Source organism: Myxine glutinosa, chromosome 4, assembly GCF_964187855.1.
Source record: "Myxine glutinosa chromosome 4, kmMyxGlut1.1, whole genome shotgun sequence".
Taxonomy (NCBI): Eukaryota; Metazoa; Chordata; class Myxini; order Myxiniformes; family Myxinidae; genus Myxine; species Myxine glutinosa.
The window spans coordinates 185,682,123-185,699,343 of NC_136264.1; the positions used below are offsets into that span (position 1 = coordinate 185,682,123).

The 17,221-nt window shown below is 44.9% G+C and overlaps 1 protein-coding gene across 2 annotated transcripts in view; it reads right to left on the minus strand.

Annotated features, from left to right (window-relative positions):
* LOC137425567 (peroxisome proliferator-activated receptor delta) overlaps positions 1 to 17,221 on the minus strand; it is an 84,493-nt gene that overhangs the window by 24,772 nt on the left and 42,500 nt on the right. For both annotated transcript variants that reach the window (XM_068114126.2, XM_078776795.1), the window contains exon 2: positions 2,515 to 2,613. In XM_068114126.2, coding sequence (XP_067970227.2) covers positions 2,515 to 2,613 — 99 coding nt within the window. The remainder of the gene's footprint in view (positions 1 to 2,514; positions 2,614 to 17,221) is intronic.

The following is a 17,221-nucleotide window of genomic DNA, read 5'->3' on the forward strand; positions in this document are numbered from 1 at the left end:
TGTTTATTCTGCCGATGGTTCTTCTGTCAATTGCGTCGGCATCACATTCTTTGACAAGTTGTCTGTGAACTTCAGCCAAATTTCCAGATACAGAATACAAGCGTACAGCAAGAATTTTCTGTCTCACGATATCCTCCATCATATTGGGGCATCTGAACTGAACTGAACTAATGCAAAGACAATCGTGTGCAGGACAGTGAGCGAAGCTCACCCCGATCCCTATCAAGTGATGCACATCACCCTGTTGCATATCACGTGGTGCCTGTGTGTGTTGAAGCGGTCACATCCATTTACGTAATCATGTTTTGCTGCAAAGACAAACGTGTGAGGTTCGTTGTTCGTCGCCACCAAACCACCGCCGGGAAGCGCACAAATATGGTGCGGAGTCACGCTCCTCGACGTCTCAACACGAGGTACTTCTCATGATGCCGACTGCCTCGAACCTCTCTTGTTCGGTCTCTTCCCCACAAGCGCACACGAGCCAAAAGAAGAGACCAAGATGGCGAGACGGCTTCTTTTTTTTGCTCTCCCCAGCTCTCGAATGTTCCACCGCTGACGTCACACTCTGTTCGATCACCGAGCTCTGTTCATCACTCCATGGCTTCTTAACCAGTCACGAAGCTCGGGGCGTGGCCTCCCCATCACAAGTCGTCGGGGGGTCTAATCTAACGGACGAGTCTAATATCTCTGTTTGGGAATGTTCGGATGACATCGGGTTTACTTGTCGATTGGCAAATGTGCTGGTTTCTGTCGCGTTTGTCGGTGTGGTTGTAGCAATGTGCCGATTGCGTGGCTGGCCGAGTGAATTTTATAATAACAAAGGGAAAAATCACCGGGTGCCAATTACACACTAGGGGTTATTAATCTTACACCCTAGAACTAGTTAACACAAAAGCCACGCCCCTTATAGCGACATGCAAACACTCTTAACCTGAACATTTACCCTGCTTATGTACATCAAGATGGCTTCTTCTTCTTCGTGTCACATGGTCCATACTAAAACCTACACATTCTGAACTTTCCTAAGGTATTTCATGCCTATCCCCCAAAAACGTAACAATATATATGAGGGCCAGTCAATAAGTAACCTTAAAATGGCGATATAAATTTGAGAATATAATGTGTGTATATGCAGACAACATATGTTATATCTATGGGTAAGAGTCATGTTTTGCCTGTTTTAGATCTGGCAACATTGAGAGTATGACATCAGTCGAGTAGTTCCAAGATGGCGGCTCCCTTAGAAGCATGCACCACCGAGGAGCAACGTTCTGTCATCCGTTTCTTGGGAATTGAGGGTGTGATTCCCAGTGAAATCCATCGCAGAATGAAGATGCAATATGGTGACGCATGTTTATTGCTGCAGCAGGTATACAACTGGGACAGGAAGTTTAAAAGTGGAGTGTCCAGTGTGGCAGACGCTGCTCGCTCGGGCCGGCCTCACATAGCTGACACACCAGAAATTGTTGCAGGAGTTGAGTGCGTGCTAAGGAAAAACCGTCGCATTATGCTGGATGAGGTGGACTCCAAATTGAACATTAGCCATGGTTCAGCACACCACATCATTCACAATGTGCTGGTGTTCCGCAAAGTGTCTGCAAGGTGGGTGCTTAGACAACTCACACCCGAACTGAAAGAACGGCAAGTGGGCGCATGTGAAGAACTTCTGCGACGTTACGAAACAGAAGGCGACACTTTCTTACAGCGCGTAGTGACTGGGGATGAAAGCTGGGTCCACTACTTTCAGCCATAAACGAAGAGGGCAAGCAGAGAGTGGGGCCATTCAACTTCACCAAAGCCAAAAAAAATCCACACACAGCCGTCCGCTGGAAAAGTGACGCTGACACTCTTCTGGGATAGCCGAGGCCCACTTGAAGAGCATTACATGCCCAGAGGGACCACAGTCACCAGTGCATCCATCATACTGCGACCTCCTTAAAAATCATCTGAAAACAGCAATCAGATCAAAACGTCGATGACTACTCACTACCGGTGTTTTGCTGCAGCATGACAATGCTCAGCCCCATACTGCCCGTGCAACAGCTGCAACAATCGAGGACCTGCATTTTGAGTGTCTTCCTCATCCACCCTACTCGCCAGACCTCGCCCCTTCAGATTACCACATATTTGAGCCACTTAAAGAGGCGCTTGGTGGAACCACTTTCTGATCCGACAAAGAGGTCCAAGAGGTGGTGCACCAATGACTACTCAAGCAGCCAAAGGATTATTGTTTTTCCAGAGGAATCCAGGCCTTAGTAAAGTGCTGGAAAAAATGCATTGAACGCAATGGAGATTATGTTGAAAAATAACAGTTGTTACACATGTACATGCAAAACAAGGTGTGAAAAATATTTTAAGGTTACTTATTGACTGCCCCTCGTAAATGCATGTATATATACATGCCACCTCCAAGCCACTATATATATATTGGCTTGGAGGGGTACACGACGGAGTGTCAGGCATGCATGACCACGTGACCATTTGTGTGACCAGCTGGATGCGTACGCTTCTCACCAAGGCAAGGAATATCAGAGAAGCAGGGAAGTTGGGCCACAGTCGTCGATTCCTTCCCCACCTCCTCCATGTCAGGCCACATCCAGCCACCCCAGCGACCTACAACAACGAAAAACAAAATGCACAAAGTAGTTATTTAAAAATAAATATATAAATAAAGAATGCTAAATTTAAGTTAGGGATGTGGTTCTACAATGGAACTTAAGCTTAACTCGCGTTAACTGCCATACCATGTGAAAGGGTTACAATGTCAAATTGGAAATCTGTAACCGGAGTATTCAAGTATTAATTACTTTGGGAATTTTTGAGAAATTATTGAGGCATACCATTACTGAATCCATTTATCTGTGCAATGCCTTAATAGCTTTACAGGCGAGTAGGTATTGCAAAAGCTGTCTTCAGGAAAGGCATGCGCCAGGTTGCTTTGAGAGATCGACCCAAATAGGGCATTTATTGTCCCCCGTCGCACCGCGGAGCGAAAGGGGGACTATGGTTTTCCCCTCCATCCGTGTGTCCATCCATCCGTCCGTCCGTTCGTCCGTCCGTCCGTCCGTCCGTGTGTGCGGGCGTGTGTACGGGCGGGCGTGCGTGCGTACGTGCGTGCGTACGTGCGTGCGTGTGTGCGTAAGCGAAGGACCGCATTCGAATTTGGTGTGTGGGTGCAACCCACGTCAACATCCAAGATGGCCGCCACCATGTGCGTCTGATGCCATGTATGTCTGAACCTTGTGAGCGGAATATCTTGGAAAATAAGTGAAGTACCAACTTCTAATCTGGTGTGTGGGTGTATCTAGGCATAAGGAAGAACCCTATTGAGAATTGGGTCGCCACGTCAAAATCCAAGATGGCCGCCGCCATGTATGTCTGAACCTTGTGAGCGGAATATCTTGAAAATAAGCGAAGTACCAACTTCTAATCTGGTGTGTGGGTGTATCTACACACAAGGAAGAACGCTATTGAAAATTGGGTCGCCACGTCAAAATCCAAGATGGCCGCCACCATATATATGTCTGAACCTTGTGAGCGAAATATCTTGAAAAATAAGCGAAGTACCAACTTCTAATCTGGTGTGTGGGTTTATCTACGCATAAGGAAGAAACCTATTGAAAATTGTGTCGCCACGTCAAAATCCAAGATGACCGCCGCCATGTATGTCTGAACCTTGTGAGCGGATTATCTTGAAAAATAAGCGAAGTACCAACTTCCAATCTGGTGTGTGGGTGTATCTAGGCATAAAGAAGAACGCTATTGAAAAGTGGGTCGCCACGTCAAAATCCAAGATGGCTGCCACCATATATATATATATGTCTGAACCTTGTGAACGAAATATCTTGAAAAATAAACGAACTACTAACTTCTAATCTGGTTTGTGTGTGTATCTACGCATAAGGAAGAACGCTATTGAAAATTGGGTCGCCACGTCAAAATCCAAGATGGCCGCCGCCATGTATGTCTGAACCTTGTGAGCGAAATATCATATCATAGCATGTTTTCTGCGTCTTCCATTTTGTCAACTCACATCACTTCCCCGACGGGGGACCTAGGCCTAACGCTTGTTTCATAATATTTTAGGGTTGGAGCATAGTATCGTTTGTGGAGAGCTTGCGATCGAGCAATATAGTCTGGGTTCAACCCCACACAAGGGGTCAAACTGAACTAAAAACTACCATTCTGTAAGGCGTGGGCTGACTGAGGCAAAGAGCTGGGTGTCCCCCTCTGAATTTAGCTTGTGGATGTTAAAGACTTCCGGGTATCGTTTGAAAAGAGTAGGCAATTGTTTGCCGGTGCCTTGTGTCTAGTACTTGTTTTCATGCTATCAATGCACCACCCCACCCGGATTGAAAAGCGTGCTGTCCCGATACTGCGTTTGAGCTGGCAAAGCGAGCTCATGTGCGAGAAGATTCATGAAGTCCCCCAACCCTCCCCCAACAATCAGGTGATGAGTGTACATATACATTTTCAGTCAAACCAAAAGAAAAGATGCCATAATTGTTTGGCCTATGATAGTCCTGATTATCCTTCAGCTCCTCTGAAAAGCACCGAGTTGGTGTAATAGAAGAGATAAGTTGCAAAAGGAGAAGAAGATGGGATGTGAATTTATCGCTAGGAGACGAAAAGCATTCAATGTATGAAATCACTCAGGTAGATAGTAGGAATTCTCTTGGGCCTAGAGGTGTACCTCTGACCTTGGACTCGACTAGTAAGAAAGAACCAGGCACATCCACCAAAAATGGCCTCCAAATGGAAATGTGAGCTTCTCACTTTGCTTACATCGACATATTCGGGAACCCAGACTGAACAACCGAGTTAACCCGGGTCAAGGAAGCACGGTTTTCAACCTAGGTTGCGAGATGCATGAAAACAAGGTAAGTTTCCTCGTTATATATTTGGATAATATGTTTGCATAATATACATGAAATCAGTTGAAAAACACGAATAAGCCATGGCCACTTGCTTTTAACCTACATGCCCCTCCATTGTCAAAGCGGACTCGTGATCACAACTGTGTGACCCGTGGAACAACTAGGGATCAACATAAGCATTGAGGTTTCACACAAAACTAGAACAGCACTCGGTAGACCGCACACCTCCACCTGGCTGAACAGTTTACGTTTTGTATGCCACTGATAGGCCGGATCTGCATCCGGACCGGAACCAAAATCTAATGGGCTTGTTCTTGTCACTTACCCAACTCATCCACCAAGTTTTGTCATAATCCATCCATACCTTTTGGAAATATGTTCTATCTCTCATTTATATCCCCATCTCTCATTGGTGAAGAATCACTTGAAAAATTCTCATATTCTGATCAGGATATGCATCTTCACCAAAATCTAAGGAATTTGTCCTTGCCACACACCCAACCTGTCCACAAAGTTTCAACCAAATCCGTCCATACCTTTTGGAGACATCCTGATCACAAACAGACAAAGAGCGGTGAATACATAACCTCCGTCCACCTTCTGTGGCAGAGGTAACAACACGGCAGTGCCTGCTTCACTATAATAACAATCCCAATGGAGGCTTCAGATTGTTGAAAGTAAATAAGATTTTTTTTAAATTATTATTATTTATTTTTTTTGTATACAAGATCGAGGCTCGTGAAAGAGCGAACATTCATCACACAGAAAGACAAACCGACACATAAAACAAAAAGCATCGGGAGCGGTAGACAAGATGGGGAGAGAGGGGAAAGGACACAAACACAACATTTGAGAGCAGGAACCGAGAGACATGGAGACATCGAGAGATCTGTGGGAGGGAGAGGGCTTTGGGGGGGAGGCATGGGAAAGGGGGTGGGAGAGGCATAAAACATATGGACACTGCCAGGACGACCAGGAAAGAAGTTGGAATTACAAACAAGGTGGATCTGGGGTGAATTCGTGGGGGTAGAAAAGATCAAGGTTTTGGATGGGGGAAGATAAGAGATGGTGGTGAACAGCTGTTTTAAAGACCTGGAGGGAGGAGTGGGATTGAAGGGAGTGTGGGAGTTTGTTCCAGAGGCGGGAGAAAAGAGGAATGAAGGAGTGAAGGTGAGCAGAGAGCCGAGATTTTGGCAGTTTAACCATCAGAGGCTTGCTGGCAGATCTTGTGCGACCTGTAGGAATATTTGGGGGACAGAGCACAGAGAGAGCTGGGGGAGCAAGGCCGGAGAGGAGTCGGTAGAAGACAGAAAGACCACCTACCTGCCTGCGGTGAGTGAGTGAAAGGCCCTCAGAGATAGCTTCATCGCGGGAGATTCCAATGATTCTGAAAGCTTTGGTTTCAACAGCGTGAAGCCGAGCTAGGTGTGAGGCAGGAGCACCGGCCCATAGGGGAGAACAGTATTCCATTGAGCTGCGGATGAAAGCCTTGTATGTGGTGAGGAGCTCAGGTGTGCCTAGGAAGGACTTCGCACGACGGAGGATGCCCAGTCGGCGACTGGCTTTGCAGGCCAGCTTGGAAATGTGGTTTTCCCAAGAAAGATCATGGCAGATAGTGAGACCCAAAAGCTTGAGCGACAGAACTTCTTGGAGAGGATTGTTGAGAAAGTAGATGGGAGGGTTGTCCAGTCGATCTTTTCGGAGAGACATAGTAAGAGTGTGAGATTTGTCAGGATTGAAAGACATGTTCCACTTGTTTGACCAGTCTAAGACTTGATGTACTAAGGAGATGCATATTTTAACTGTGAGCCAGGTTTGAATCCATATACTGTATATGATTGTATTGCCACCTCCTAAATGCTCGTTATTCATGTAAAAAGTAGGTAGACTTCTCACGGTCTTGTTCTGCATGCAATGTGTATGTGATTCTCCAGATCATCCTTAATCACGTATTCTGTGTAGGCAGATACAGTGTACTTCAGCTTCCATGACAAGTTGGGTCTTGGAGAACTTGCCACTCCATGACAACTAAAGGGGCCTTAGAAAATATCAGAAAGGTTATGTATACCGTGTCCTGTTAAACCGATCAGTTAGTAAGATAAACAGCGTTTCGGATGTTAACTAAATTCACATGTTAAGCTCTACCTGTTTGGTTGAGTAGCGTTCAGCCCTGTCGGGATGCACATCCCTGCTGCGCTCTCTCCAACCACACTATTCCAATTGATCTCTGCTGTTCTAACTACTACCCATAACATATGCTAATAAGCAAACCCCAAAGGCCATCCCATTCCCAACAATTATTTCCTGTAGTATCACAGCTTGTTCTTGCGACTGTGTATTTCCTCATGCTTATAATGTGGGCATTTCTCTTCCGATCTGGCCATGTATGGCCCACAAACTGCTCCGTATTTTACGCATCCTGGTATCCTTGTGATTGTTATTATGATATGCAATAGCGTTGTGAAAGATACATTATCTAATAGTTTGATATAAATGGCTTTGACTAGCACATATTGAGCCAGGATAATAATCCGTCGGTAACTTTTCCTGCCTGCTCAGTATCGGCCAGTAATTAGTATAACCATAAAACAACAGTTCTATAACTAGAACTGCAAGCAGTGATGATAGGCTTCCAGGCAAAATGGCCACCATACCACATGACTGATGACGTCATCATTTTCAATAGATTTCCCTCATGGGTAGTCGATAATTTCTGTAAATTTTGTTTGGATTGGTTAAGTGGTTCTGGAGATATCGATTTTCCATTTTTTCCCTTAAATCCAAGATGGCCACCAAACCATGTAACTGATGATGTCATAGTTTGCAAAAACAAATCCTCATGTGTTGTCAATCATACGTGTGAAGTTTCGGATTAATCCGTTGAGTGGTTCTGGAGATATGGATTTTCAAATACTTTTTCCTTAAATCCAAGATGGCCGCCATACCACGTGACTGATGATGTCATTATTTAGAAACATTTTTCCTCATGGGGAATTGATCATACATATGAAATTTCATATTGATCCGTTCAACAGTTCTGGAGAAAAAGATGTGTAAAGCGTTTCCTTAAAACCAAGATGGCCGCCATATCACGTGACTGATGACATCATAGTTTACAAATATTTTCCCACATCAGTAATTGATCATATTGTTACGGAACCCAACGTCGGACTCTGTTCCCCTTACCGAGGGGGGATTAATCCCCTCGTCTCTGACTGACCGACGGGGTCCCTGACGCTGCCCAGCTACCTCCGGAAAGGCAGGTGCACAGCCCCGTTCGTACCGCGGACAGATGTTAATTGCCGAGCGGTTTTAGCAACCGCGGCACGAACTATTAACAGAAACTAACCCGATTCCGAAACGTTGGCCAAATCGTGCCACAGGTATTCAATGAAGGAAATCACTAAGACGACGGATGTGAAGAAGAGGAAGACAGCAGTAGGAAATACGAACATGATTTATTTGCTATTATTTACAACCAAAAGAAACCAAGGAGGAGGAAAGATAATAAAATAAAATACAGAAGAAGAAGAGGACACAGTGCAAATTAGCTTACCTACTACAGTCTTACTTAACCCCAAGGACAAGACACACAGAACAAACTCACGTACACAGGAGGATGGAATGGAGGCAGGAACGAAGGACTGGAAGGAGAGAGGAAGGTTCAGCTGGAGCAGATGGTTCGGGCTTGATCCCGCACGGGACGTCGGGCTGGACCTCGACGGCCACCGATGCCACCGATCCTGGTTCCCGCGTGGTAACGGGCCGAAGCTGCCTGGTGGAGCCAATGCTGCTTGGTGGAGTCAAAGCTGCTTGGTGGAGTCAAAGCTGCGTGGTACTGCTCGTGGGGCTCCGTCACTTCCCTCGCTCTGGACTCATCTGTCGCATCTCTCTCTCCCACTCCCTCAAAGGCTTCCGCGCGCGCTTTTATAGCGCGCCTCCAGATCAACCCGCGCCACGCCCGAGCTGGTCTCTCACCGGTCCTGATTGGCGGGTCGGGGCTCGCTGGCTCCACCTTGTGATGACGATCGGCGGCCAACGCCCTGGATTCGGCGGCTCCTCCCCCTTCTTCTCCGGTCTGACCGCGTGTTCAATGGAGTTTTGCGGCGAAAACCACAAAGCAGCAGCGGCGAATGCAGAAAACCGCACGCACGCGGAAAACTGCCCAATGCAGTTGGCAATTGATGACAAAAGGGGATTTGGAAGGGAATCTACCTTATTTGAATTCGGTGCAATGGAGTGTCAATTAATGGAAGACAAAGCCTTAATCTAATACACATAATAAGGAGATAACTACTGAACAGGGAGATCTATGATTTGCTACGTGGTTGTATATGGAATAACTACGGGAACGACCTTTGACCTTTATACACAACAAATGGAGGAAGGAGGGTGATATTTACAACAATTTCATTACACTTACACCGATAATAAAAACTACAACACCATTCTCAAATCCACAACAATATGTTTGACATTTGATCTGTTGAGTTGATCTGTTGAGCGGTACTCCGATAAAGGTTGTTTTTTTTTTTGCTTGAATTAATAGCCTTAAAACGATCATTCATTCATTCATATATAATTAAAGATGGCTGCCAAACCGTATGACTGATGATGTCATAGTTTGCAAATATTTTCCCCCATCGGAATGTAAATGTGTGTTCCAAGTTTCGTGTAGATCGGATAAGCGGTTTCGGAGAAGTATGTTTTTAAAGTTTTATTTTTAAATCCAATATGGCTGCCAAGCCAAGTAACCGATGACATTTTTTTCCGCAAACTTTTATCCCCATGGCTAGGCGATCATATTTATAAAAATTTGTGTTGATCCGTTCAACGGTTCTGGAGATGTTTAAAGTTTATGACATCATAGGCAATGGCAGCCAATGTAAGTCAAAAATGCAAAAACAAAATTCATGATGCACTAAGTTACATTGGTATCTATAATGAGTTAAAGTTTCATAGAGCTCCGTTTTCTCGGAATCGTCTCCACAAAATGTGTGAGAATAATAATCCTTACAAGAACAATAGGCTTCCAGTGGGAACCTCTCTGGAAGCCTAATAATGGCAAAACTACAGCTTTGGAGCATCAAGATGACAGTGTTCTCCAGAAAAAAAAAGACAATTTGCATTAAAACCCACCTATAACATATCCTAGAAAGTTCAAAAGCATTGATGGCTCTAGAGAAGGTCGTCATGAGACTAAAGAAGGAAGCATAAACAGCCATGCACCAAAGGACACACACAATCTGACCTCTTAAAGTACAATAATATAGATAGGACACATGGCTGCCTATATGGAATGGTATCAGTCCGATCAGACCTTTACGGATTGTATAGGTACGGTTAGACCTTTACGGATTGGTATCGGTATGGTTATACCTTTACAGAATGGTATAGATACGGTTAGACCTTTACGGATTGTATCGGTACGGTTAGACCTTTACGGATTGTATCGGTACGGTTAGACCTTTACAGAATGGTATAGATACGGTTAGACCTTTACGGATTGTATCGGTACGGTTAGACCTTTACTGATTGTATCGGTAAGGTTGGACCTTTACGGATTGGTATCAGTATGGTTAGACCTTTACAGATTGGTATAGATACGGTTAGACCTTTACGGATTGTATCAGTCCGATCAGACCTTTACGGATTGTATAGGAACAGTTAGACCTTTACAGATTGGTATCGGTAAGGTTAGACCTTTATGGATTGGTATAGGTACGGTTCGACCTTTACGGATTGGTATAGGTACGGTTAGACCTTTACGGATTGGTATAGGTACGGTTATACCTTTACGGATTGTATCGGTATGGTTGGACCTTTACGGATTGGTATAGGTATGGTTATACCTTTACGGATTGTATCGGTACGGTTAGACATTCACGGATTGTATCGGTACGGTTAGACCTTTACGGATTGGTATAGGTAGGTTTAGACCTTTACGGATTGGTATTGGTACGGTTCGACCTTTACGGATTGGTATAGTACGGTTAGACCTTTACGGATTGGTATAGGTACGGTTATACCTTTACGGATTGTATCGGTATGGTTGGACCTTTACGGATTGGTATAGGTATGGTTATACCTTTACGGATTGTATCGGTACGGTTAGACATTTACGGATTGTATCGGTACGGTTAGACCTTTATGGATTGGTATAGGTACGGTTAGACCTTTACCGATTGGTATCGGTACGGTTAGACCTTCACGGATTGGTATCGGTACGGTTAGACCTTTACGGATTGGTATCGGTACGGTTAGACCTTTACGGATTGGTATCGGTACGGTTAGAGCTTTACGGATTGGTATCATTACGGTTAGACCTTTACGGATTGGTATCGGTACGGTTAGACCTTTACGGATTGGTGTCGGTACAGTTAGACCTTTACGGATTGGTATAGATACGGTTAGACCTTTACGGAATGGTATCAGTACGGTTAGACCTTTACGGATTGTATCAGTAAGGTTAGACATATACGGAGTGGTATACATACGGTTAGACATATATACGGAGTGGTATACATACAGTTAGACATATATATGGATTGGTATAGGTACGGTTAGACCAAAATACGGAGTGGTATACATACGGTTAGACCTTTACGGATTGGTATAGGTACGGATAGACCTATATACGGAGTGGTATACATACGGTTAGACCTTTACGGAGTGGTATACATACGGTTAGACCTATATACGGAGTGGTATACATACGCTTAGACCTTTACGGATTGGTATAGGTACAGTTAGACCTATATACGGAGTGGTATACATACGGTTAGACCTTTACGGAGTGGTATACATACGGTTAGACCTATATACGGAGTGGTGTAGGTACAGTTAACTATATAGACTTGGATTGGTGTAAGAACAGACTGGTGAATGTAAGGTACAGTAATAAAGGTACAGTAATCATGTTTATTTACACTGGAATGTGTTCACACTGAAGAAGACATTACATCAAATGTCGACATCAAATACCCATCAATTGGCAGAATAGTGGTAAACAAGTTTTTCTGATTGATAGAAAGCAAGAACGTCAAGGGCAACGGTTATTTTTTTTTTTTTTTTTTTTTTTTTTTTGTATAGAAGATCGAGGCTCGTGAAAGAGCTATCATTAATCACACAAAAAGACAAACCGACACACAAAACACAAAAAACAAGGGGAGCGGTAGACAAGATGGTGAGAGAGGGGGAAGGACACAAAAGAGAGGGGGAAGGACACAAACACAACATTTGAGAGCAGGGACATCGGGAGGACTTGGGGGGAGGTGGGAGAGGATTAAAACATATGAACACTGCAAGGACTCTGGGGTGAATTACCGGGGGTAGAAAAGATCAAGGTTTTCGATGGGGGAAGATAAGAGATGGTGGTGAACAGCTGTTTTAAAGACCTGGAGGGAGGAGTGGGATTGAAGGGAGTGGGGGAGTTTGTTCCAGAGGCGGGAGAAAAGGGGAATAAAAGAGTGAAGGTGAGCAGAGAGCCTAGACTTTGGCAGTTTAACCAGAAGAGGGTTGCAGGCAGATCTTGTGCGACCTGAAGGAATATTGGGGGGACAGAGCACAGAGAGAGCTGGGGGAGCAAGGCCGGAGAGGAGTCGGTAGAAGACAGAAAGACCACCAACCTGCCTGCGGTGAGTGAGTGAAAGGCCCTCGGCGTTGACTACATCGCAGGAGATTCCAATGATTCTGAAAGCTTTGGCCTCAACAGCGTGAAGCCGAGCAAGGTGTGAGGCAGGAGCACCAGCCCAGAGGGGGGGAACAGTATTCCATTGAGCTGCGGATGAAAGCCTTGTATGTGGTGAGGAGCTCAGGTGTGCCAAGGAAGGACTTCGCACGACGGAGGATGCCCAGTCGGCAACTGGGTTTGGAGGCCAGCTTGGAAATGTGGTTTTCCCAAGAAAGATCATGGCAGATAGTGAGACCCAAAAGCTTGAGCGACAGAACTTCTTGGAGAGGATTGTTGAGAAAGTAGATGGGAGGGTTGTCCAGTCGGTCCTTTCGGAGAGACATTGTAAGAGTGTGAGATTTGTCAGGATTGAAAGACATGTTCCACTTGTTTGACCAGTCTGTGATTTTGTCCAGGTCTGCAGAGAGTGAGGAGGCTGCAGACTGCCGATCTGAGGGATGAGGAATGGAGTGACAGAGAGTAGAGTCGTCAGCAAAGAGATAGAGAGGATTTTCAAGAGAGTCAGAGAGATCATTGATGAAGACCAGAAAAAGCACAGGGCCCAGAACACTACCTTGGGGAACTCCAGCCTGAACAGGAAGAGGAGATGAGAGAAACCCATTCAGGGCCACACGTTGACTACGACCAGAGAGGAAATCCGCCAGCCATGTGTGGAGATTTCCATGGATACCAAAGGAGGAGAGTTTGGAGAGCAGAGCAGGGTGCCAGACCGTATCGAAGGCACGTGAAATGTCAAGGGAGACAGCTCTAATTTCCTGTTTGGCGTTGAGGACCTCTATCCATTGTTGAGAAAGCAGAAGCAGCATGTCCAGAGTAGAGTGACCAGGTCTGAAACCAAATTGATGATCAGAGATCAAGCCATTGGAGAAGAGGAAAGATTTAATATCTGAAGCAATGATGGATTCCATGACTTTGCTGATAATTGGGAGAAGGCTGATTGGTCTGTAGTTGCTGGGATCTGTTTTTGCACCTTTTTTGTGCAAAGCGGTGATGTTGGCTGATTTCCAAGCAGATGGCAGATGACCTTGAGCAAAAGAGAGGGTGAAGAGAACAGAAAGAGGGAGTGAAAGAGCAGAAGAACATGATTTTAGGACCCGTGGGCTGATGCCGTCAGGACCAGTTGCAGAATCAGAGTCGAGGGTTGACAGAAACTTTTCCACCTTGTCAGGAGGAAAGGACACAGAGTCCAGGAGCAGCTGGGTACGACTGGGTACGGTGGGTACAGAGAGGGATGGGTTTGGGACACAAGATTTAGAGGCAAACACAGAGTTGAGGCATTCAGCTTTTTCACGTGTGGAGTCAGCCGTTAAGCCGTTTGAGGTGAGGGAGGGGATGGAGGGGGAACAAACACAAGAAACAGATTTGACCAGACGCCACCAGGATTTGGAAGAGGGAGACAGATAAGAGAGTTCGGTCTTGAGAATGGTGAGATATTGTTTCCTGGCTCTCCTGAGGGTGGACACACACTTGTTTCGGGCTTTGTGAAAGGAAATGAGATTTCCTTCCGTTGGATTTGCTTTCCAGGAGACGAAAGCAAGTTGTTTCAGGGCAACAGCCTCACCACAAGATTCCGTGTACCATGGACGGGAGGAAGGGTACGACAACTGAAGACGAGATGGTATAAATCTGTGCATGAGAGAGAGCAATTTACTTTGAAAGAATTCCCAGGATGAGTTGATGTCAGAGGCGGTAGAGATGGGAGACCAGTCCAGATGATTGATGGCTGCTTGAAGACCGTGCCAGTTGGCCTGAGTGAAATGCCAGACTCGTCGACGCTGAGGAGGCTCTCTGAGAATGGTCAGGGAGATGTCCACTTTGACAAGCACATGATCAGATGAGCCGATTGGAGCAGAAGAAGAGCAGCAGACATTTTCAGGGAAGTTTGTCATAACCAAATCCAGAAGAGAAGATGCTCCGTTGACTGAGATCCGGGTCGGGAAATTGACAGATTGTGTCAGTCCCAGTGAGTCGCAGAAGTCCTTTGCTGAAGAGCCATTAATAGTCAAGGTGAGGGGTTAAGTTGAGTGCATGAGAAACCTCAGATAAACCTCAGATCCCTCTGAGGGATCTGAGGTTTATTTGAGTGTGGACCATGTGCGGCCATTAAAAAATAACTCACATTCAAAAGGAAACTGAAATAAGCACCGTATGCTTCCAAATGGAGATACATGTGGAATGCAATAGATAAAAGGGCTTCTGGGAATGTGTAGGAATAAAAATAAATAATTGGAATGGTCTCCTTCATGCATGATTCAGATATGGGAGATGATCTACATTTGCATACATGTATTTTAATCTCTTAGTTCCAAGTCAGGAAACAAAAACCTAACCTTCCCAGTTGGTAGGATATGAACGCATCAAATGTGACACCAGACCATCCGAGTATGGTGACTGGTGGCCATGACTTTTTTTTTTTTTTTTTTTTTTTTTTTTTTTGTGGTATACAGAATCGAGGCTCGTGAAAGAGCTGACATTTACTCCACAAACAAATCAACCAGACAAACAAAATATATAAAAAGAGGGAGCGGAAGACAAGAGAAGGGGAAGCACACAAACACTTGAGAGCACACAACATTTAAGAGCAGGGAGATGTGTGGGAGGGAGAGGGCTTGGGGGGAGGAGGCGTGGGAAGGGGGGTGAGGGGTGGGAGAAGTATAAAACACAAGGACACCAAGGACTTCCAGGACAGAAGTTGGTATTTCAAAAAAGTGGAATTGGGGTGAAATTAGCGGGGGTAGAAAACATCAAGGTTTTGGATGGGGGAAGATAAGAGATGGTGGTGAACAGCTGTTTTAAAGACCTGGAGGGTGGAGTGGGATTGAAGCGAGTGAGGGAGTTTGTTCCAGAGGTGGGAGAAAAGAGGAATGAAGGAGTGAAGGTGAGCAGAGAGTCTTGATTTTGGCAGTTTGCCCATAAGAGGGTTGCAGGCAGATCTTGTGCGACCTGTAGGAATATTTGCGGGACAGAGCCCAGAGAGAGCTGGAGGGGCAAGGCCAGAGAGGAGTCGGTAGAAGACGGAAAGACCACCAACCTGCCTGCGGTGAGTGAGTGAAAGGCCCTCGGAGTTAGCTTCATCGCGGGAGATTCCAATGATTCTGAATGCTTTGGTTTCAACAGCGTGAAGACGAGCTAGGTGTGAGGCAGGAGCACCAGCCCATAGGGGAGAGCAGTATTCCATTGAGCTGCGGATGAAAGCCTTGTATGTGGTGAGGAGCTCAGGTGTGCCAAGGAAGGACTTCGCACGACGGAGGATGCCCAGTCGGCGACTGGCTTTGGAGGCCAGATTTGAAATGTGGTTTTCCCAGGAAAGATCATGGCAGATAGTGAGATCCAACAGCTTGAGTGACAGAACTTCTTGGAGAGGATTATTCAGAAAGTGGATGGGAGGGTTGTCCAGTCGGTCTTTTCGGAGAGACATCGTAAGAGTGTGAGATTTGTCAGGATTGAAAGACATGTTCCACTTGTTTGCCCAGTCTGTGATTTTGTCCAGGTCTGCAGAGAGTGAGGAGGCTGCAGACTGCCGATCTGAGGGATGAAGAATGGAGCGACAGAGAGTAGAGTCATCAGCAAAGAGATAGAGAGGATTTTCAAGAGAGTCAGAAAGATCATTGATGAAGAATTTTGATGAAGATGAAGATGAAGAATATTTCTTGCTTTCTCTACCATCTTTCCTCCCTCTTCTTTACACTTAACCTAGATCTGGTTTATTATCCGAACTGTATTTGGTATTAATGATTTGATTAATTTACAAAACGCAATCATCATTTTCTTACTTGATATGATTCGTCTCGCCCTCGCCCCACCCAAAGGGGTGGCAAAACTATTATAACGCCCCTGTCTGTCTGGCTGTCTGTTTGTCCACGTCTGATATATTTTCGCTTTAAATATTTTTTCTCTGCAACAGCTTTTCCGATCAATGCAAAACTTTAAACATAGGATGGACTCTCCATAGAGAATATTTTATTGATAACCGTGAGGTCATCGATCACATGGTATGGATGGCAGTCATATTGGATTAAATGAAAAAAATTGGAAATCTTCTCTGAAACCGCTCAACGAAAAAAAAAAGAAACTTGGCATATGCCATCAGCTCCCGATTGTGGTTATATTGGGTGATAACGATGATATCATAGGTGAAGTGGTATTCCAGCCATAATTGGTTGATTCAATATCCTTAATCTGAAAAATCAGAAATTTCATATAACTGATCTACGACCCGATGTGAGTGAGGAATTATATTGATGATTTCATCAGTCATGTGGACTAGCAGTCATATTGGATTGAAAAATAAAAACGTTTAAAAAAATCTTCTTCTCTAGAATCGTTTAGCAGATAGATGTGAAACTTCATACATATTGATGACTCGCCATAGGGAATATAGTATGAAAAACTTTTCATCATTGATGCAATTTAGCCTTAATATGCACAAAAGTGGTCATTAAATATCCGAATAATCAATGAAGCGATGGATAATGGCAATGTATGTGACAAAACAGGGTGCATGGATGATACAGGTATATGGACCATACTAGCAGTGGGCCATAATAGTAGAGTGTTTATTTAACAATTACATTTTTGCTGAGAATGAACGTTTCGAGGCGAGACGATGCGCTCTCCCGGGTGCCGTTGTAGTTATCTTACTAGAATTCAC